General features: G+C 31.3%; 1 protein-coding gene across 3 annotated transcripts; it reads right to left on the bottom strand.

Annotated features, from left to right (window-relative positions):
• Positions 1-12,395: 12,395 nt before the first annotated feature.
• Positions 12,396-20,063, bottom strand: LOC111909712 (uncharacterized). 3 transcript variants are annotated; one of them, XR_008230282.1, is made up of 5 exons: positions 19,453-20,063; positions 17,673-17,867; positions 13,289-13,432; positions 12,789-13,177; positions 12,396-12,689 (listed from the first exon to the last, which is right to left on the bottom strand). XR_008230282.1 is itself a non-coding variant. In XM_023905496.3 (4 exons), the coding sequence occupies exons 1-3, from the start codon at positions 19,559-19,561 to the stop codon at positions 12,882-12,884; spliced, it is 549 nt and encodes a 182-aa protein (XP_023761264.2). In that variant the 5' UTR covers positions 19,562-20,061; the 3' UTR covers positions 12,396-12,689; positions 12,789-12,881. The 3 variants fall into 3 exon arrangements, 2 of the variants coding, with proteins under 2 accessions (XP_023761264.2, XP_023761265.2); XM_023905496.3 differs by lacking the exon at positions 17,673-17,867 and having other exon boundaries at positions 19,453-20,061; XM_023905497.3 differs by lacking the exon at positions 17,673-17,867 and having other exon boundaries at positions 12,396-12,673; positions 19,453-20,061.
• Positions 20,064-23,531: the final 3,468 nt, after the last annotated feature.

The raw sequence follows: 23,531 nt of genomic DNA, 5'->3' as shown, positions 1-23,531 counted from the left end.
CCACGTGCGAGCCCTCCCCTGTGATCCTTCGGATCTTCGCCACCTGGAGACTTCTCAGCCGTCCGATCAGAAGCTTCCCCCTATAAATAGAAGGGTGCGAACCCTCCCGGCTAGAATTTAGAAATTGGCAATTTTGGCCCCTTTTTCACTATTTTGGCTATTTTCACATCCCCCAAAGCCTCGGTACTTATTCCAAAGCCCGGAATACTCCACGAAGTGCCCGGGAAGCCCGGAAAATTTATCTTTTCGGTTTCGAAGCCCGACTTTTACAAAGCCCGATTTCTCAATAAAACTCCTGGTTTTATTAGAAACGATTGTTTTAGGAAACGAATTGTTGCCCGATTATCATCAAATCATGTGAGTGTGTAGTTACTTTCAATTTACACATAGATATGAAGTATTTACCTTGAAATACGTGTTATGCGTAAATATGTTAATTGTTTATTTGAGGTGACTGTTGAATAAATGTTTTATACAAGTTTTAAACTGTATATACTTTTTATCTACAAAATATGTTGGGTAGAACATGGGTAGATGAAATAGTTGATGTGTGTTAAAATGGTGAGAGGCCTCGTTGTTGTTGTTGTTGTTGTTGTTGTTGTAGTCATCTAGCAGAGTATAGATGACGACCACAGACCTTTCTAGACAGTCCAGTGGAACACTAGCAGGTTCGCAACTTGTAGGTGTTGATGAATTAAATGTTCATTGGCGTACTCCATCCCCCTCATGGTTGCCTTTAGGACATGTATGGATGAGGAAACCCCTTAGCAGTAGTGTCCATCCCGATGATAATCCTTAGGCTAGGTCCCTTGTGATAGGTGCTTAGGGACGTAAAGTGAGGACAACGGGAATGAGTAATCAGGGTTATTGTTGATTGGTGAACTTAATAAGTATATTATTATTGTGGGTTGAAAACCCTATATGCTCACCAGGCTCCCAAGCCTGACCCACTCAGTTTTTATGATTACAGGTAGTGGACCCCGAGCATAGTCGGAGGACGGCGAGAGATTTTTGGATTATAGGCCAGTAGTTGTAAATAACTGTTGAAAGGCTTATAATGTCTTGGTTATGCTTTTGATCTGTTTCGGAACATGACATCCCGAGGTTTTGATATATATATATATATGGAAAATATATACCTTCTTAATGAAGGGTTTTGATAAACTTTTATCATATGTTGTTTGGGGACCAATTCCGCAACATCTTTTAAAAAAAGATTTCTCTGATTTTATTTTAAAAAGCATAAATTAAATCGGTCTTTTCTGGCCGAGAAATTAGGGGATGTCACAGTTGTGAGGTGAGTGTCTACCATATTTTAGACACGAGCACTAGTTTATTTTAGAAAAGGTGCCTAAAATGCCTTTATGTGCTAAATGCTATATGTTGACATATGTGCCATTATTTGTTCGGATCTATGGTCTGTTGTCGACCGGATCTGGAACCTTATTTGTGTAGGATTCTAAGCGTATGATTACGAGATTAGAGCTAACATGTAAACGTTTCGGAGTGATAAGGGAATTAACATGTCTAACAAGAATAAAGACCTAAATTCACCTTATTCGGTATATAGATTGTAATGGCAAGAACTCGGAGTGGAGCTGGAAATGCAAACAGAAACCAACAACCTCAACCCCAAGTGGTGGAACAGGTGCTTATACTAGGACCTGCACCAGAACCCATCACCATGGCCGGAGTACAAACTATGATTCAGACCATGTTGGCTGAATAGAGGGAGGAATTGAGGCAAATGTTGCTGAACAGCAGGGATGAACCTTCAGTTCCTGTTGAACAACGTGAACTAAATGACGATCGATCTGAAGAAGGGAACAACAGTAGATCGGTTGGTCATAGTGAACCACTTGTGGTTGGGAGAAATAACCACGAGGGTAGAATGGAGAGAAATGGGTGCAAGTATAAGGATTTTATGACTTGTAAGCCATCGACCTTCAATGGAAAAGAAGATCCTATCGGAGTAATGGACTGGATTTCGGAAATGGAGTTGGCTTTCATGACTTGTGATTTCCAAGGCAAGTTACAAACCACGTTTGCAGTACGTCAGTTCAAGGGTAGTGCTGCTCGATGGTAGAGCACTTTGGGGAAAACCCTAAACCCTAATGAGCCACTGCAACTAACTTGGGCAGAGTTCTTGGTGCACTTCAAGCGCAAGTACTTCTCGGCTCAAAACATACTTGAGTTAGAAAACCAATTTCTAACGTTGCAGAAGGGGAGTATGACCGTTGACGAATATACGAATAACTTCACAGACAAAATGGAGTTTGCTTTGCGTATTGTCCCATATGAGTTGGCAAAAATTGACAGGTACACAAAGGGACTTCCATGGGAGTACGTGGTGCCAGTACGTCAGGCACTTACTTTGGAGGCAGCTATCTGGACTGCCAAGTCTGTTGAAGATATGATAAAAGGGAGAGCCGCCAGCAAGGTTGAAGTTGGCGAAAAGAGAAATTCTAAAGGAACTTTAGGTTCCAATAAAAAGAACAAATTCTCGAAGACTGGTTCGAGAAAATTTGGAGGAGGAGCCGAAGCCAAGTGGTGTGACAAGTGTAAGAAGAAACATGCTGGGAAGTGCAGCGTGGAAGTCACTTGTTACAAATGTGGAAAGCCTGGGCATTATGCCAATGAATGCACCTTCAATAAGAACGTATGTTTTGGGTGCAATGAAGAAGGGCATATTTTGAGGGATTTCCTGAAGAAGAAGGACGCAACAAAACCCAATCTACCACCAAAGCCAAAGGCGAGAGCCTTTCAGATGACACTCGAAGCTGCGAAAGAAGAAGCCGATGTTGCTTCAGGTACCTTTCTCGTAAACGAATTGCCTGCCCAAATTTTGTTTGATTCTGGAGCCAATTACTCCTTTATATCGCATGAATTTGGTAGAAAGCTAGCTTTGCCTGTAGATAGACTAGTTAATGCCTTATTAGTCGAGATTGCTAGTGGCAAGTTTGTACCTGTTAGCCATCGAATGAAAAACATCCTCATTAACTTGGTTGGGAATAAGTTCCACGAGGAATTATTTCCTATCGAGTTAAATGGATTCGACATAGTTTTAGGAATGGATTGGCTTAGCACCAATGATGCCGAAATAATGTGTAGGAAGAAGATAGTAAAAGTAAACCCGCCAGGGAAAGAATCATTTATGGTGTACGGAGACAAACGCAGAGTAAACTCTAGAATCATTTCCCTAATGAAAGCCAAAAAGTGTTTGGCCAAGGGATGTACATCATATCTAGCGTTTGTGATCGATACTAAGATGGAAAAAAGGAGGTGCAGAATATTCCGGTGGTGTGTGATTATCCGGAAGTCTTTCCCGAAGATCTTCCCGGATTGCCCCCTGATCGACAAGTAGAATTTCGTATCGACTTGTTACCAGGAACGACGCCGATAGCAAAAGCACCATATCGATTAGCACCAACGGAAATGAAAGAACTTATGACACAACTTCAGGAGTTAATGGACAAAGGTTTCATTCGGCCTAGTTCATCGCCCTGGGGAGCTCCTGTGTTATTTGTAAAGAAAAAAGACGGGAGCATGAGAATGTGCATCGATTACAGAGAGTTGAACAAAGCGACGATAAAGAACAAGTACCTGTTGCCAAGGATCGATGACCTGTTCGACCAGTTGCAAGGTTCGAGCTATTTCTCGAAGATCGATCTTAGGTCGGGATACCATCAACTAAAGGTGAGAAAGCAGGATATCGAAAAGACTGCGTTTAGAACAAGATATGGACACTATGAATTTTTGGTTATGTCGTTCGGACTAACCAATGCCCCAACAACTTTCATGGATTTGATGAATAGGGTTTGTAAACCATTCCTAGATAAATCCGTGATAGTATTCATAGATGACATCTTGATTTATTCGAAAAGCAAGCAGGAGCATGAGAAGCATCTTCGTGAAGTGCTAGAAGTCCTGAAAAAGGAGAAGTTGTATGCAAAGTTCTCTAAATGTGAATTTTGGATTCAAGAAGTCCAATTTTTAGGTCATGTGGTTAACCAAGAAGGAATAATGGTTGACCCAGTAAAAATTGAAGCTGTAATGAAGTGGGAACAACCAAAAATCCCTACGGAGATTCAAAGCTTTTTAGGATTAGCTGGATATTACCGAAGGTTTATCCAAGGCTTTTCTTCGATTGCTACTCCATTAACAACTTTGAGCCACAAAGGAGCCACTTATGCTTGGAATGAGAAGCATAAGGAAGCCTTTGAGAAGTTGAAGAAGAGATTATGTGAAGCACCGATTCTTTCATTGCCTGAAGGAGTTGATGACTTCACAGTTTATAGCGATGCATCTGGAGTTGGGTTAGGTTGTGTTATGACCCAAAGGGATAAAGTGATCGCGTATGCATCAAGGCAATTGAAGGAGCATGAAAAGAACTACCCCACTCATGATCTGGAGTTGGCAGCGGTAGTATTTGCCTTAAAGATATGGAGGCATTATCTTTATGGCACAAAGTGTAAACTTTTCACTGATCATAAGAGTCTTCAATATCTCTTTAATCAGAAGGAATTGCACATGAGGCAACAACGCTGGCTAGAGTTACTCAAGGACTACGACTGTGAGATACTTTACCACCCTGGTAAAGCAAATGTTGTTGCTGATGCTCTCAGTCGGAAGGTAAACCTTGAAAAGAAAAGGCCAAGAGCGTTGAGAATTGAAGTTGTCTCGACAATTGTGGAAAGTATAAAGAAAGCTCAAGAGGAAGCTTTAGAGAAAAGTGACCGAAAGGAAGAACATTTGGGCAAAACGTTAGTGTTCGGTACAAACAACCAAGGGTTGAAGGTATTCCAAGATAGGATTTGGGTACCTAAGATGGGCGGAGTAAGAGATCTTCTGATGGAAGAAGCTCACAAGACCATGTACTCGATTCATCCCGGCAGTACAAAAATGTATAGGGATCTAAAACCCTATTATTGGAGGCCGACGATGAAGCTCGATGTTGCTAAGTATGTGGCCGAGTGTGTAACTTGTGCTAGGGTTAAGGCACAACATCAGAAACCGTATGAGAGTTTAGAACCTTTACCCGTACCCATGGGTAAATGGGAAGACATCACCATGGATTTTGTGACTAAACTGCCCAGAACAAGGAACAATCACGACATGATTTGGGTGGTCGTTGATCGCTTCACTAAGAGTGCGCATTTCATAGCAGCCAAAGAGAAATGGTCTATGGATAAACTTGCGAATTCTTACGTGAAGGAAATTGTGAGGCTTCACGGTGTTCCGCTAACGATTGTATCCGATCGTGACAGCCGTTTTATCTCAAGGTTTTGGAGGAGTATACAAGAGGAATTGGGTACTAAGTTGTGTTTGAGTACAACTTACCATCCGCAAACCGATGGTCAGAGCGAACGAACGATTCAAACATTGGAGGATATGCTGAGAGCATGTACCCTAGAATTCCAAGGTAACTGGAATGAACACTGACCTCTAGTAGAATTCTCCTATAATAATAGTTTCCACTCAAGCATTAAGATGGCACCTTATCACGCTTTGTATGGGGAAAAGTGTCGAACGCCATCATGTTGGCTGGAAGCTGGAGAAAAGCAGTTTATGGGACCTGAAATAGTCCATCAGACTGCTGAAAAGTTGAAAGTGATAAGGGAAAGGATGTTAGTTGCTCAAGATCGACAAAAGAGTTATTTTGAAAAGAAAAGACAACCGATATTCTTTGATGTTGGAGATTCGGTTTTACTTAAAGTCTCGCCGTGGAAGGGACTTATAAGATTTGGTAAGAGAGGGAAGTTGAGTCCATGATTTATTGGACCATTTAAAGTTCTTCAGAGGATCGGGAATCAAGCTTACAAGCTAGAGTTACCGGAAGAACTAGAGGGTATTCATAACACCTTTCATGTGTGTTATTTGAGAAAGTTCACGGGAGATGTGCCCGACATAATTCCGATTTCTGAGTTAAGGTTGGATGAAAACAAGAGGTTGATCGAAGAACCTGAGGCAATCGTTGACCATAAGACTATGAAGTTACGACGCAAGATGGTCGATTTAGTGCTTGTGTGCTGGAAACATACGAATGGACCAAATCTCACTTGGGAAATGGAGAGTGACATCATGAGTCGCTACCCGCAGTTGTTTGGTGATATGTGATTCCGGGGACGGAATCATCCTAAGGGGGAGAGAATTGTAACACTCGTGTTTCTAGCCTAGGCATTTATATTGAGGTGATAGTCTAGGTTAACCTTTGTAACTCATTTTGAAGAAATGAAAAGGAATTATGTGAATATTATGTGAATTATGTGTTTTATGCTTAATTATTAGGGCTTAATTAATTAAGAATAAAAATAAGCGTCAAAATTAAAGTGTGAGATAAGCCCGATGTCTTTACATAAAGTTGTAGTGGTCTAAACAAGGATTTCGGGGATATAAAGAATACCAAAATCCGAGTTATAACGAAGAAGTTATGACCTGTCGAAGTTTCGCGACAAAACCGACACGGTGCTGAATGTCGTAAAAAGTGAGTTTTTGATAAACTACTTTTTAGCCTTAGTGATCTAAACAAAATTTGTAGTATTCTTTAAACCGAGAAGTTCGATAAAAAGAACGCCCAAATCTGACTTCGTATGAGGAAGTTATGATTTTTCGAAGTTTCAGTTAGCAGTAGACAACTAAAATCTCGAATTTTAGATCGAGCGATTTTTAGCCGACACAACCTAAACGAGAATTGAAGGTCTCGTCATTAGTCGCACAACGGTAAAAAGTCTGATGAAAACGGACGTCGGATGAAGAAGTTATGAATTTTGTTGGATTATAGGCCAGTTGTTGTTGTTGTAGTCATCTAGCGGAGTATAGATGACGACCACGGACCTTTCTAGACAGTCCAGTGGAACACTAGCAGGTTCGCAACTTGTAGGTGTTGATGAATTAAATGTTCATTGGCGTACTCCATCCCCCTCATGGTTGCCTTTAGGACATGTATGGCTAAGGAAACCCCTTAGCAGTAGTGTCCATCCCGATGATAATCCTTAGGCTAGGTCCCTTGTGATAGGTGCTTAGGGACGTAAAGTGAGAACAACGGGAATGGGTAATCAGGGTTATTGTTGATTGGTGAACTTAATAAGTATACTATTATTGTGGGTTGAAAACCCTATATGCTCACCAGGCTTCCAAGCCTGACCCACTCAGTTTTATGATTACAGGTAGTGGACCCCGAGCATAGTCGGAGGACGACAAGAGATTTTTGGATTATAGGCCAGTAGTTGTAAATAACTGTTGAAAGGCTTATAATGTCTTGTTTATGCTTTTGATCTGTATCGGAACATGACATCCCAAGGTTTTGATATATATATATATATATATATATATATATATATATATATATATATATATATATATATATATATATATATATATATATATGGAAAATATATACCTTCTTAATGAAGGGTTTTGATAAACTTTTATCATATGTTGTTTGGGGACCAATTCCGCAACATCTTTCAAAAAAAGATTTCTCTGATTTTATTTTAAAAAGCATAAATTAAATCAGTCTTTTTTGGCCGGGAAATTAGGGGATGCCACATATTCTAGATGATTATTTCAGGTAATCAGGAGAGTTGATTTGAGTCCAAGAACTTCTCTTGTCTCCAGTGTGTCCTAAATATGAGAGTGATGCCTCATGTATTTATGTTGATTTTTACAGTGAGTTATATGATGAGAGTTTATAGGTGAGGTGTGTCGTTAGTCCATGTGTGCTAGTTAGAGAATTTGTGTTATGATGGGAACGTATGCACCTTCAAATCTAAGTGGCAAAAGGTTTCACTCTAATTCATGAATATGGTTATGAGGAAATACTTTCGCTGATGGAATTTAAAGATTTATATGGATATTGGTTATATTAATTTCACTCTCTTATTCTTGATATGATTACAACATCCCTCTTCATATTAGAAATTGTAAGGAATGGCAAGGAATTGTTTAGAATTTCGAGGGATATGTTTATCACGTCTTGAAAGGTTTGAACACATATACTATCCAACTAAAGTGCATAAGCTTGAGATGCCTTTAGAAGATTTAACGAAGCATCATAAAATAGGAATCTACACTTCCGTAACAAAGTCAAAAGGTATTGATTTCTAGAAGTCTAATTGATTCTGGGTACATGTCAAAGCTAGTGGGAGCATAATTGTTTTGTTGCTATTGCATGATGATAATATTTTTCGTAGGAAACAATGTCTCTAGTTTGCAAATTGAGAAGTTCGGGAAATGTTTTGCTATGGTAAACTTAAAGGAGAGGGCACTCATACTTCGGTTCAAATCCAAAGGTTTAGATCGTATAGTTAATAGAACTTAGTCAAAAACATATATGAATAACATGTTGAAATGTTTCAACATAGGAGATTCCATATATAGAAATATTATAGCAAGAAATTGAACAAATATTAAATACTTGTATAGGTAATAATAAGTCGACCCATATGCTTCAGATATAGGATCAAATCATACATGCTAAAATATTCACTTATTCTAAGTTTTCAAATGGTTTGAGCATTGTGAGAAAATGATTAGAGTTTTATGTGACTAAAGTTGTTAAACAACTTATAAGAACACTCTAAGGTTTTGTCGAAGATTGGTTTCTTGTGGATAGTTGGAAGTATCATATTATTTGGGACGGACCATAGTGACACGTTTTGGATTGAGATGATTCTTGGTCATAATTGGTGGTCATATGTGAATATGGAAGTGTTTCCATAATGGGAGATATTTATACAATCTACATGCGAGTTGGAAATTTTAATTCAAGAGAAGTGTCCAAGGAATGTACCTTAAGTTAGAGACATCATTACGATAGAATTGTTTCAAGTAACAAGTTTCAGTGAAACATTCCATAATATCAAAGGCTCAATCTCTCTAACTTTAGAACCTCAACATCACAAAAGGTCAATGCATGTAACGATAAAATTTCACTACATCTTAGATAATGATAAGAATTAGAAATTGTGAATTAAGCATCATTGGAGTAATGACCAGTCAGTCTGTTCACAAAGGAAGGACCATAGAGAGGCATAATATGCATAACATGGCATGACTGATGTTATTTAATTCAAGTGGTTACTTGATTACACGAAACAATCTACACTGAATAAATTCGTAATTGTTATGGTGATTAAATAATATATATATATACATATATATATATATATATATATATATATATATATATTAAGTATGATACTATAGCTAAGTCGTTTATTATTATGTTTCAATTTTTATGTTTACTTCGCCGAGTAATTTAAATATTATTCAAAGTCGTTGATACTTTTGGGAGTCGGTAATGATTTAAGACTGTCATGGAGTGTTAATAGAATTATTCATGGTAAAAGTGTATTACATGAAGATTGCTATTATGCTCATGAGTGTTTGACGGGCTTTTAAGTATTGGATATACCCACAATTAGAGATTACTTCATGGAGTCTATCACAAGTAATTCAAAGATGATAACTTACTATTCTTCAAACGAAGATACATAAGTTGTAATTTGCAAGTTATTTGTGCAGCGATATTACGTAAATGCATAAGTAACTTGATGTTATAAAACGTAATGTCATGTGTGATTTGATGAGTAAAGGTTATAATTATGTAATCAAAGTTTATTCGTTCCTTTTTTCCTTAACAAGAAAATTGATATCTTTTGGCCCCTTAGTGATTTAATGTTAACATTCATGTTCAAGGCCTTGCCCAGACTAAAAAGATATGTGCGATTAGTAGTCTGAATCCACTCATCATAATTCAGAAACCGGGAAGCATAAGTTTGGACCATGATATTGATTTGTATCCATGTATTGTGTTCGTATGATATCTTGTAGAATGAAGGAATACCTGATCAATTATCTTAGGGCAAACGTTTGATTTGAATCAGAGTTCGCCAGTGGCTTCAAAAAGCACACTTTACTATTTGGTTCAAGGTTTTACTTGTAATTAGAGATATAGACTTATCCAAGTGGGATACTGTTGGATTAAGGTGTCTAAGATCATAAGTAAATTAGTATATACTTGTAATTAAAAGAAAAGTTTTTTTCGGGTTTCCCCATAACTAGATATTGATTAGAATAACGTTCATGGAGAGAGGAAATAATTTAGTAGTTTATTATATGATTAATGGATTAATTTGAAATAGTAATAATTAATTAAGAATTGATCATAAGTAATTTGGAAATTAACTCTGGGTTATTTAGAATTAATTATGAGTGCAAGGGCTGAGCTGTAATTGTTCAATTGTTGAACAAAAGAGAGGATCTAGAAGCCTCCAACATGTGGACAGTTTTAGATGACCTGTTAGGTATTATGGAAGAATCCGTTTGATAATTAGGAAACTAGATAGTTACTGAATTTGAAATATTATTATTATATGCTCAATTTTAGGGTTTCTAGGTTTCCCAACAACTATATAAAAGGTTATAACCCTTAGTATTTTCGACCATCACTTCCTTGGAATAACCTAACCAAATTTCTGTGTTCCTATTGTCTTCTAGTTTCTAGGGTTTGGGTGGGAGCCATTAGAGGCATCCTCCTTTTGGTTCTTGCTTTCTGAAGATTAAAGAAAGGATTCAAAGAATTGTTTGCTATAACAATTCAAAATGTATGTAACCTTAATCTTATAAATTTAATTATAACATAGGGTGCTAGTAGTTTCATTATATGTTGCTTTCAATGTGTTAAGACATAGATCCAGTAGGTTGCATGTACCCTTAATTGTTAAGAGTTTTTCCACAAGTACATTGGTTATATACAATATAATATATTACTTGATGATATTCTGGTTTTTATGTTTGTAATTATGCTTAAAATGTTATAAAAAGATGTTAATTTGTTTATTGATGCCATAATTTAGTAGTAAATTAATAAAATTGGGGTCTGTTGAGTTATAAGTTTAATTCCAGATGTTAACACGTGGATTAATGACATGACTGTGAAACTAGTGTTTAATAGCTTTATATTCTAGGTATTTCATATCGATAAATTATTGTTTATGTTTTGTTTAGGTTTTTAGTTATAATTCATATTTAATTTGATTACGTGTTTCATATATATTGTTACTTATTCTTTGAATGTTACAAAACGTTGATTTTTGTTATTACTTGACTGTAGTTTGTATATTTTGGATATTTTGTTCTGATAAATATTTATATGCATTGATTTTACTTTTCATGATGCAACTAAACTGAATGGTAACCTACATATAAACTAACCGAAGAAGCTAAGTAGTTTGCAAAATATGATCGACTAAAGCATCTTAACCTGGTGTAGGAAGCGATGCAATGAAATGAAGATTGTTGATCGAATTGGTAAACTATTTGCAATAATTTAACGGTTAATGAATTTGTAGTCTTCTTCTCTTTGAATATTGGCTATATTTTCTATATTTTGAACAATAGGTATGGTTGAATGTTTGGTAAACAATAGTTATGGTTTGAAGGTTTGATGATTGGTGAATGTTTAATAAAACAATAACGTGCTTGAACAATAGTTATGTTTTAAAGGATAATACATGAAATGTTGTAGTTTGCATCGTGTAATGGTAGTAATATCTTTCACATATTAGAGGAGTTTAAAATTAAAGTCTCTATGTATACTATTTTATCAAAATAATATTGTATGTTTTATGCTATAATACGTATATGTATAATATTCAAATAGAATAATTTTATGTGTTGTTTGTTATCATAAATTGATGTTTGTGTCTTTTGTTTTTAGAATTTAAGTCACAATTCAAGGTAAATTTTATAAGTAGAGTGTATGGTGTTGAAAATAATTAGAATGTTGTAGTTTATGATGTATGGTGTTTATAATATAATAAAATAAAATTCTAGGTTTTTTGTTAAATAAGTTCATTTATTTACATGAAAATAATATATATATATATATATATATATATATATATATATATATATATATATATATATGTAGAATATTTTTATACAATTATGTTATAGGTTGCATGTTTCATAAATGTAACATATTATTCTAATAGAATAATGTTGTAGATTTCCATTTAAATAAGTTGATTTATTACATAAAATAATATGTATCTGTGTATGATATTTTAATAGAATAATATTATATGTTTTATGTTTTTATAATCTATATGTAGAATATTTTAATAAAATATTATTCCATGACATTCTAAGTTATATGTAAAATATTCTAATACAACAATGCCTAATTAAAATTAGGCTTTTTTTTTAAGGGTAAATGTCATTGTAACCCAATCAACTATCGGGTTTTGTTTTAAAAGTTCCCTCGTCTTTTTTTTTTGTTCTCTAGGGGTATAATCTTGACTTTTACGGTTTTAAAAGGTCCCTTTTAAGAAAATGAAGGGGTCACCCGGTGAACCCCTTCCTAATCAGTAATATAAACCGCCACGTCATTTAATGAAACTTGCCATCTCATAAACCTTTCTCTCATTCTTCTCTACCTGTCATCATGTTTAGATTCAAGTTCACGAACACAATGTAAAAAAACTTCCGATTACAGACTTTGACTAGCTTCCTGAGTTTAAAAAAAAGGGTACTGATACTCAGCAACAAATTCTTAAATTCCCTGTGTATATATTTACTGCTCTCTTCACCTTCAACTGCCATGAGAGATCACCTTCATCTAACATCGTTCTCACCAATTTTTCTTCCACTTTTCTTCAAAAACAACCTAAAATCATGCAATTCTCCATGCCCCAGACAAAAAATGAATTCAAAATGAGTTTAATCATCATAATTTTCAGAAAACAATCTGTAAATAATGTGGATTTTCTTTTCGATCTTACCTTAATAGAATTTGCAAGCTTGTACTCATGCATGATCCAATTGGTTTTAGACCCGTTTTGGGGCTTTGCCTCGGTAGAAGACCAGAGTTTTCTTCAAATGGTTATGTGTTGTGCTAAATTGGTTGAAAATAGAGGCAATATGTATCCTGTGTGTAGGGCCCAAAAGAAATTAAAAATCGAGATATAGGGGTTCCGGTGGTCTCTTCCCCTTCGAGTCATGAACAGAGCTATTTTTTGTTGTTGTGTGTGTCTCTCACCCCGTCCCTTCAATCGTTGGCTTCCAAGCAAGATGGCTTCCAACCTCCATGCGATTTGGAAACCGTCTGTCATCTTCAACCTCCAATACCGCCACCAATCACCATCGTCTTCCATCACAATCGTCCACATACCTGAAACACGATTCTAGGTTTGAGAAAAACGATTCCACATGGATTCCAAGCAAGATTATCAACGAACAAAAACAAAAACACGTGAAATCGCAATGAAGAAGATAGTCGAACCTATTGCAGACTCATGCCCTCCGAACTCCGATCGCAGACCGACCATCAGTTTCTTCAGCCTTTGCGTAGCATCCTTGTTGGGTTGTTGTGATGCTTCACCGATTTGTACATCCATGTAAATCAGAATGAAGAATAGATTCAAACCTGGGATACCAAGTAAAGAGAGAAACCTAATCAGAATAAGGAGAAATCTCTAAGGCGAAGGTCAATGAGAGCGAATCGGGAAGGTGGGTGTCTTGCTTGAACATGAACATAAAGTCTTATGTGGTGGGTGAGGATGCGAGTGACATGTATTATAGTTTAATTTTCCTTTTACTGAAAAATGCTAAATCATTAAGTAGATCGGCAATTGCAAGTCAAGTTCCCTTTTTAGCAGGTAAAAATTGATTTTATGCCTCTAAACTGCAAAAAGATAACATTAAGGACCTTTTAAAACAAAACCCGATAGTTGATTGGGTTACAGTGACATTTACCCTTTTTTTAACAATCACTTATATGATATTAATATTCTAAATATTTAATATTTTTATAATGCGTTGTTAATATATAATATTATGAAATTATGTGTAATATTATGACATTAAAATGTACTATTCTAAAATTATGTTGTAATGTATACAATTAACTTATATAATATAAATTTCTAATATTATATGTAATATTATGATATAATATATGTATTTATAATTGATAGTGTTACATGAATATATAGAATAATATATAGGGAACAAAATTAATTTATAGAAAAGAAAAGTTTATGACATTAATGTGTAATATTCCAAAAGATTGTTATACGGTGTAATATTATATTATAAGATGTAATATTCTAATTTGGATCATCCTTCTTTTCAACTATGTAGGAAACCAAATAAAATGTAGGAAACCAAAATAAAAAACTTTTCAAACTAGTGAAAAGCATATAAGTTTATAGAATGAAATGAATACTTTTAGGATAAATATCAAATTTGTCTCTAAAAGTTGAAAGGTATTCTGAAAATCTGATAGACTGAAAACCAAATTTCAAATTTGTATTTTAAAAAATATACCATAGGGTTAAACTATTTAATAATATGTCGTTAACATGTAATATTATGAAATTATGTGAAATATTTTGATATTAAAATGTAATATTATAAATTATGTTATACCATATGAAATGAACTTATATTATATAAGATTTTAATATTATATTTAATATTTTGAATTTACAATTTATAATGTTTCAAGAATATCTAGAATAATATGTCGGAAACCAAAATAATTTATACAACAAAATTGTCTATTAATAATGTGCAATATTATGAATTTATGAATACCATTATGATATTAATGTGTAATATTATGAAATTATGATATAAAGTATAATATTCTGAAATTATATTGTAATATTCTAATCTGTGTCACCTTTCCCTTTAACTGTATAGGAAACCAAAGTTACAAATTTTTCAAACCACTGAGAACCACATAAGTTTTACATAGTGAAATGAATGTTTTTAGGATAAATATCAACTTATTCACTAAAGGTTGAAAGTTATTCTAAAAAATCTTATTGTTTGAAAACCACGTTTCATGTTTGTACTATAAAAAATCCATATAACATTGCATCATCATAATGTTATATTGTTAGATAAAAGAAGGAATGATGGATTTCAAAAAGATCTTAAAATGTCGTATTCATATAACATTGCATCAGAAGCCATAAACATGCTTGTAACACATAAAATCTATTGCACATTCATTAATCTTAGCACATGCTATCGAAAACTTTTAGTTTGAAACATTAAAGTTCCTTTCAAGTTAGGGATTCACCAACTAAATTTTTCTACAAAAAAGAAAAATGAAAGAATTTTAAGAATTGATATAGATTAAAATAAATACTATGTTTTAACAAGTGATTCCATGGATTATGAATTATACAATTATATTCAAAACTTTCAATTATGGTATTCAATTAATCTAATCAGAATAATGTACACTGATAAATAATCACATCATGTAATAACATATAACTGATGGTATCCAATTAATCTAATCATAATAATGAATATTCTTATGAAAATAATTATAAACACCCCCACTGTTAACATACACTAAATTTAAAAGAATAAAAAAAATCAAAAAATCAAATTGTTAATTACAAAGCTATCTTGGATTTATGATTGATTTTTTTTTGTTATGATGAACTGAATTGATGATATTCTTCATTGTGATGAATTTATAAATCATCCATACCAAAATGATGATTTTCTTTATTGTGATGAATATCTAAATCATCCGTACTTGTTATCATGTTTTGGAAATTAATAAGAGTAGTCAACATTGCATCATTTTACACTAGTTGTGAATCATGTTTTGCAAGTATATTATATAATTAAAGGGGAATTTAGCCATGTGAATGAAGGAGTGATACATCAACTCTTTTTTCATTCAAGGCTCTCATCAAACTGGTAGACATCTTTATTTTTGTTACTAGAATGTTGATAAAACACTAAAGTTAACAGCTTTTATGTTTTATTTATACACTAAAAATACATTCTTTTAAGAACATTATATTTTAAATGGAAAATTATAAATATGATATATACTTAATAACATATGAGTGATGTTTTGAATTATTCTAAATAGAATAATGTAGTAAGCAATGCAATTAAAAAACGAACAACATCCTAATTAGAATAATGTACTATGTAATGTTCTATATATCTGGAAAATAATATACTTATAGGATAATGTACTATGTAATGTAACTCATCATACAACACATAATGTAAACTTTGAACATATTCAAACAAAACCATGCTAAAAAAGAATCTCCAACATTTTGTGTTTGAATAAAAACATATTTAAACAAAACTATGATAAAGTTAATAAGAGTTGTTAATGTTGAATCATTTTACACCACTTCTTACTCGCATTTTGGAATCATAATCCTATTCTTAAAGAGGACTTTATTCATGGGAATGAGGGAGTGATACATCATACTTTTTATTCATTTAGGACTTTCATTAAACATCATCAAACAAGTTTAATTCATGTATATTCTAAGAGAACTTTCTCAAGAACACTAACTGTTTTGTACAAACCTCGTTAATTTGATAGAAAGAACTCAAAATGAATTGAAGATTCGTTGTTATCGCTTGCTTCTCTTCAAGTATTATGTGTACGAAGGTGGAGAAAAAAATTTAAAGCATGAAACTGATGATTGATTGTTGAAATCAATTGCTACATTCTTCATGTGAGTTTGCTAAAAATTTCATGTGAGTTGTTTCATTTATGATCGCTTTATTGAAATCTTCATCTTGATTGCTTCCAAACTCATCATTAGACACATTTAGGATTCTTTTAGCTTAATTTGATGAAATCATCATATCAAATCATTTATAAATTGACTATCAATTGTTGAAATTGATCTCAATCTAATGTTTGTGATAGAAATGTGAACCATGAATTGATCTCAATTTTGGGCTTCCATGAAAAATGTAAATCGATCTAACTCTTTGGCTTCCAAGAAACCTGACATGATTTTGGTATGTCAGTGTTGATTGAGATAAAAGTCAAGCGGATAAAAATCTGAAGAATGAAAATGAAAATTGACCAAACAACCCGTAATAATCTAATTAGGTGCCTTAATCAAACTTAATAAACCTCACGTTTGTTTGTGAACCACATGATCAATTTTGATCAAAGGCCGAAAGTTAGTCCCCTTGTCTCACAAAATCTCATTGATCTCTCTCTCTCTCTCTCTCTCTCTATATATATATATATATATATATATATATATATATATATATATATATATATACTAGGTGTAAGACCCATGTATTACATGGGCTCATTTTAAAAAAATATATAAAATTCTAAACATTTAAGAAGTTTGAATTTATAAGAAAAAAATAGAAAAATATTGAATTATTAAAATTAAATTGTTTGTTTTTTAATTAAACAAATAATTTAGATTAAAAAAAAGGAAACTAATAAAATTTTAATTTAGAAAATTTAAAATTAGAAGAAAATCAATTAATGAAATTGATATGCATTTATTAATTTATTTATTGTAATTATTATATTTAAATATTATGTGGAAATTAATAAAATGAAAAAACCACAAAATACCATGTGGAAAAAAATTTAATTGAAAATAACCACAAAATAACATGTGGCCAAATGAATGAGATTATGACATGTGACAAAAAATTCTTTATTTATTAGAAATGATATATAAAATTAAAAAGGCATACAATAGTGTTGTTAAGTCGGATCTTGATCGTAGAATAAGATTTACGACCCTACAAGTTAAAACTGATTCGATTGTAATTGGATTAGTTTGTTAACAAGATCATATATCTAAAATCGTAGGATCGTAAGAAAGATGGTAAGGTCTTACAATGATCTGAGAGAGGGTATGCTAAACCTTGAATTCCATGCGGAAAAGTGTAGACTATGGCTATAAAGACTTGTTCCGAACTCACTCCAGATGTTTTCCCACTTACAGAAAGTTCACTCTAGAAATGTGATTTTTGTCACCATATGAATGGAACAAACAGGCCACTGTGATCACCAGATGCCTACTAAAATAAACCTAAGGGAACAATCAATGAGTGATACTATATGAAGAATATTTGCAGCAGATTCATATTTGAAGTACATTAACAGCTTACTAAAATCTCTTAAATACATTCATTTGTCTAGGCAGTAGGGAATAAAAAAAGAATCACTTCCGTAGAAGCAGCTTATAAGCGCACTAATTCCTTTCAGAGAACCCGAGTTTGCAATTCACTGATATCGACTCTCAAACTGCTTACATACAGTATTTTGATTAATATTTCATCATCCATGTTTGGTGCTAATTATTTGTACATCTGACTCTGACAAGACTAAATCACAATGTTTTGTCACAATATATTGATATGATCATTGGAATATGAGTACTTATATATATATATATATATATATATATATATATATATATATATATATATATATATATATATATATATATATATATATATATATATATATATATAAAATACACGTTGTGTGTGTATGTTGGTGTTGATTCTCTCAACTTGAATCTGTTCATTAGTGCTCTCCATTGTTATTCATATAATAATGAGTCCTTGAAGTTTTTGGTTATATAACGAGTCTTTGATGATGCTGAACTACTATTGTTTTGATGGACATGCTACGTATTTGGTTTTCTCAATCAGATGTCCATACATTCTCCACTTCATCGTGTCAAGTATCTAGAAACTCTTATATTAATTAAGTGAGATGACGTTACCTTCTACATATATAATGAGCCATTAACCACATTTCCAAGTCTGCTTGTTGAGTGTTACTGCTCATATACATCAAAGAAAGAAGTAGACAATGAAGTGTCCAAAAAACAAAGGTTGAATCTACTATTTTCAGAAAGGTTAGTAGTTTTACTTGTTTTTGAGGAAGTACTACGACAATGAAAGGTTAATGTAACACATGCTAGTCATTAATGACTGCAGCTATATATACTTTTTCAAGTTCAGCTCATGTCCCTTTTTTACTTTATTACATACACTGAAACACAACTCAATTTACTGTAAGTTATATTTCTATTTGACATACCTAATTGGTCATGATCTTCAGATGTAAATTTAATCAATATGCCGTCACACATGTTGTAGCGGTTTTTACGCATGTACATCTAATGTGTACAAAAACCTTATTAGCTGTCAAGCCTTTTATGCATCTCTACCCTCTAGCTCCACGATGTTGACAAAACATTGGCAATTAATTTGTTTCGTGTTATCAAAATAAAACATAGATCTCAATAATTGTGACATTTCTTTCAGGATACTTTTCTTATTAACTTGGCAGAAAAAAGGTGATGCAATGAACCTTGACATACACAAGCATTTAATTAATACATATCAAGTTTTGAAGCCAAAAAACTAAAGAAAAGTAGGCACAACAATGATAAAATATGATCCGCATGAGAAGCAAAAACAAAAAGCATGAGTTTTTAACCAAACTAAAGTTAAAAGAGATGCTTCAAACTAATTATTAAATGCAAATAATTAAGTTAAATTGAGATGAAATTAAAAAGTTAGTTGGGGAAAATAATAAGAAAATTGAACAATGATAGATGAAAAAGAAAAGTAAAAGAGAAACAATCAAGTAGTACTTACTTGTGTAGATTTGTAATTGGCCACTGCTAATTAACAAGAACATGAAAAAGACAACACAGTGTTGAAGGAAATTCTTCATGTTTCCTCTGTATGAAAAATTGTTGGGCATGAGTGATTGAAGCTGCAAGGATGACCTGGTAATTATCCTCCCCTTACCCTACCCCTAAACACATGTATATTAACACAACACTAAAAACCCACAAAAAGACAACTGAACATATATATATCTAGCCTATAAATTATCTATATATATAGCACAAGCACAAAAAGGAGACACGGTTTGGCACTTCCAGATCATGCTGGCAGCTTCAATCTCTCAAACCAACATGAACACAAGAACTCATCGAACAAAGGGTGCAACAAGACTCAAACTTTTGGTGAAAAGTTATTTTTATGGCTCCAAAATGACCCTGCGGCCTCAACCCTAATTAAGATAGAGGAGAGGAGAAGAAATAGAGAGGAACTATGCATCTTTTCCGTTTGTAACAGTATCACCATATATAGAGAGAGATCTCAACAGTAGTGAGGATTTGTAGCTTTCTTCCAGCTATTCAAAGTTGACTTATTCATCTCTCTCTCACTCTCTCACACACACATTAACACACACACACACACTCTCTCTCTCTCTCTCTCTATATATATATATATATATATATATATATATATATATATATATATATAGAGAGAGAGAGAGAGAGAGGTAAGTTTAAATATTTCTCACATTATGATAGAATGCACCAATAATAATTTATTAAAAATTAAATTATTATTTAATCAAATCATGATACATATTAAACGATTTCCATAATAATATGTATATTAAATGATATACGTACTTATAATTTATATTTTATGAAAATGAATTAAATTCGTCATTAATATCAATAATAATATTCTTTCAGAATGAATTTGTATCTAAAATAATGAGAGTGTATTCTAACAGAATTAGAGTGTATTCTAGTAGAATACACTATCATTGTTCATATTTCATGCAACTTTATTTTATTTTAAGTGTGTGAGTGCTGAAACAAAACACGAACTCATACATAAAAACCTATATGCGAATTCATTCTGAAAAAATGTTATTGCTGACATTAATAACGAATTTAATTTAATTTTTTTGAAACGACAAATGTAACCTACTCCTAAACTACACCTTAAATCCACCTATGTCCACGACGAGACTTAAACCCTCAACCTTAAGGAGGGAGAGCAACATCGGATACCGCGGGGCTACAAGCCCTTTAATTTGGTTAATGGCGGATTTAATTAGTTTCCACAAAAAGAGAATTAAATTATGGATATCATTTAATATACATACAATTATTGAAATTATTTAATATCTATCTTTATTTAATTAAATAATTATTTAATTTACTAAATTCTTATTGGTTCATTGTAGCACACAATAAATATAAGCAACACATTAACATATATATATATATATATATATATATATATATATATATATATATATATATATATATATGTTCATTTGAGACCATGTTAACTTTGTGATACATATGAGCGCGATCCTAGCTACTCATCTCGAAAACCAAAAAAATAAAAAACAATTATAAAATACAAGATAAAAGAAAAAAAATCTGAAAATATGTTTTTTAAAACATTATTTTCGTTATTTAAATTATTCAAAAAATTTAAAAAATAAAAAATAATGAAAACATTACCGTTTTTTCTTCGAAATACAAGTGAAATATTCTAATAAAATATTACAGTGTAAATAATCAAATCGAATTTTTCAGAATTTTAGAATATTCTAATATTATACTAAAATTGGTATATTTGTTAAAATTTTCTAATATTCTATTAGAATTGTTAGATTTGTTAGAATATTATAATATTTTATTAGAATTTTTTTAATATATATATTTTTAGTTCAATATTCTAACATTGTAAAAATCCGATTTGAATATTGACAGCGTAATATTCTATTAGAATATTTCAAATATATTTTGAAAAAACTTTATTAATTTATTTATTTATTATTTATAAAATAAATGACGAAAATAGCATTTAAATGCTTTTTTCTTCCAAAAATTTTCATTTTTTTTGGATTTTTAAAATATATTTTTTTGATCTCCAAAATGAATGGCTAGGATTACGTCTCAACGTCTCAAAAAATATGATAGTCTAATATAAACCTAACTATATATATATATATATATATATATATATATATATATATATATATATATATATATATATATATATATATATATATATATATATATATCAAGGTTGTAAAAATCACTCGACGATAGCTCGATGGTCGACTCGTGTTAAGGGATTTATCGGTCCTAGTAGAGATTAGTCGGAGATCATAGATTATTAATAAAATATTAAACTTATTCAAAGTATAATATATTTTAAGAAAAATGTGCACTTCAAATTAGAAATTTATAAAATTTATAATATAAAAATTTGAAAATACGAAAATATGAACATTTTGATATAATATTTGAAAATTTTGGAGTAAAAAAAATTTTAATTTTCTGAATTTTTTTTTAACGTTTTATCTTACTTTTTTGACTTTTGTAGACCGATTAATCTCATCAAGACCGATTAATCCCGTCAAACCTGATTAATCCCTAATTTCCATCAAACACACTAATCCTAATTGGTTGGAGAACGTCAAACGGTTAATCCACGATTAATCCCGATTTTTTGTATATATACATATATATATATATATATATATATATATATATATATATATATATATATATATATATATATATATATATATGGTTAAGTTAATTTGATACGGTCCAAATTTTGTGAGATCATAAGAGCATTTTTTTCCTAATAAAACATTCTAATATTCTGTTGTTCATAAAAATATAATATATGCAATATTCTAATATTTTAAAACAATATTATTAAAACATTTACATTGAACTATTCTAAAAGTGTATAATTATAAAATATTATACGTATTATGTTTTTACAAATACTAGAATTTAAATATTTCACTAGAAAAATTTGGTCTAATGGTATCACAAAATTTGGTCTGTCTCAAATACACTTTTACCTATATATATATATATATATATATATATATATATATATATATATATATATATATATATATATATATATATATATATATATATATATATATACTTATAAAATATGAATATATATCGTATAATAGAGACATTTTTACTTAAATCATATTCATTTGAAACCTCCTATTTGAATAAATTCCACTGAAAAGTCTCTTTATAATGATTAACCATTCAAAGCTTTTATAACTTATATACCATGTTTAATAAACAATTAATGGATAATCTACTATAAAAAGACCAATCTTTTTTAAAAGACACATAAATACAAATCACATACAAATTTCACAAAGAAAACAAGTTTAAAGGTTTCTGTGTTGGTGATATAGATAATATTTAATTAAATATTGTGGTTGAAATTTTAATGTAAATTAGATTAAATTCATGTTATCGATCATATGTTAAGAAATGTGATATAGATAATATTTAAATAAGTATTGTATATATGTTTGTATGTTTGTGTTGTTTCAAATCAATAATTAATTAAAAATCCTAGATATGTCATATTTTTCCATATTATCCATATAAGTCTCTTTTAAAATATAAATTATTTTTCTTATCACTTTATATTTTAGTATATGTTTAACATTTTATTTATAATAATAAGTGCTTTTTAAAAAGTTTTCTTTCACTTATTTATAATAATAAGTGGTTTTAAAATTAATGAGCATTAATTATAAATAATTAAATCAAATTATAAAAATCATGGATTTGTTTCATATTTTAATAATAATATTAAGTGTTTCTTAAAAATCTTCTTTAACTTATTAATAATAATAAATGGTTTAAAATTAATGAACAATAAATTTAAATGATAATAACATCAAATTATATATTACATAAGGTTTACTACAAATTATTTATACTTTAAATGAACATCATTATTGAAATCAGAAAATAATCGAATAAGTAAACATTTAAATTAATCAATCATAACATTTGTTAAAAATAATACTAAATATATATATTGATATTTAATTCTATTAATGATGA

This window comes from Lactuca sativa, chromosome 2 (assembly GCF_002870075.4).
Source record: "Lactuca sativa cultivar Salinas chromosome 2, Lsat_Salinas_v11, whole genome shotgun sequence".
In the NCBI taxonomy this organism is placed as follows: domain Eukaryota; kingdom Viridiplantae; phylum Streptophyta; class Magnoliopsida; order Asterales; family Asteraceae; genus Lactuca; species Lactuca sativa.
This window is presented reverse-complemented; position numbering and strand designations above follow the sequence as displayed.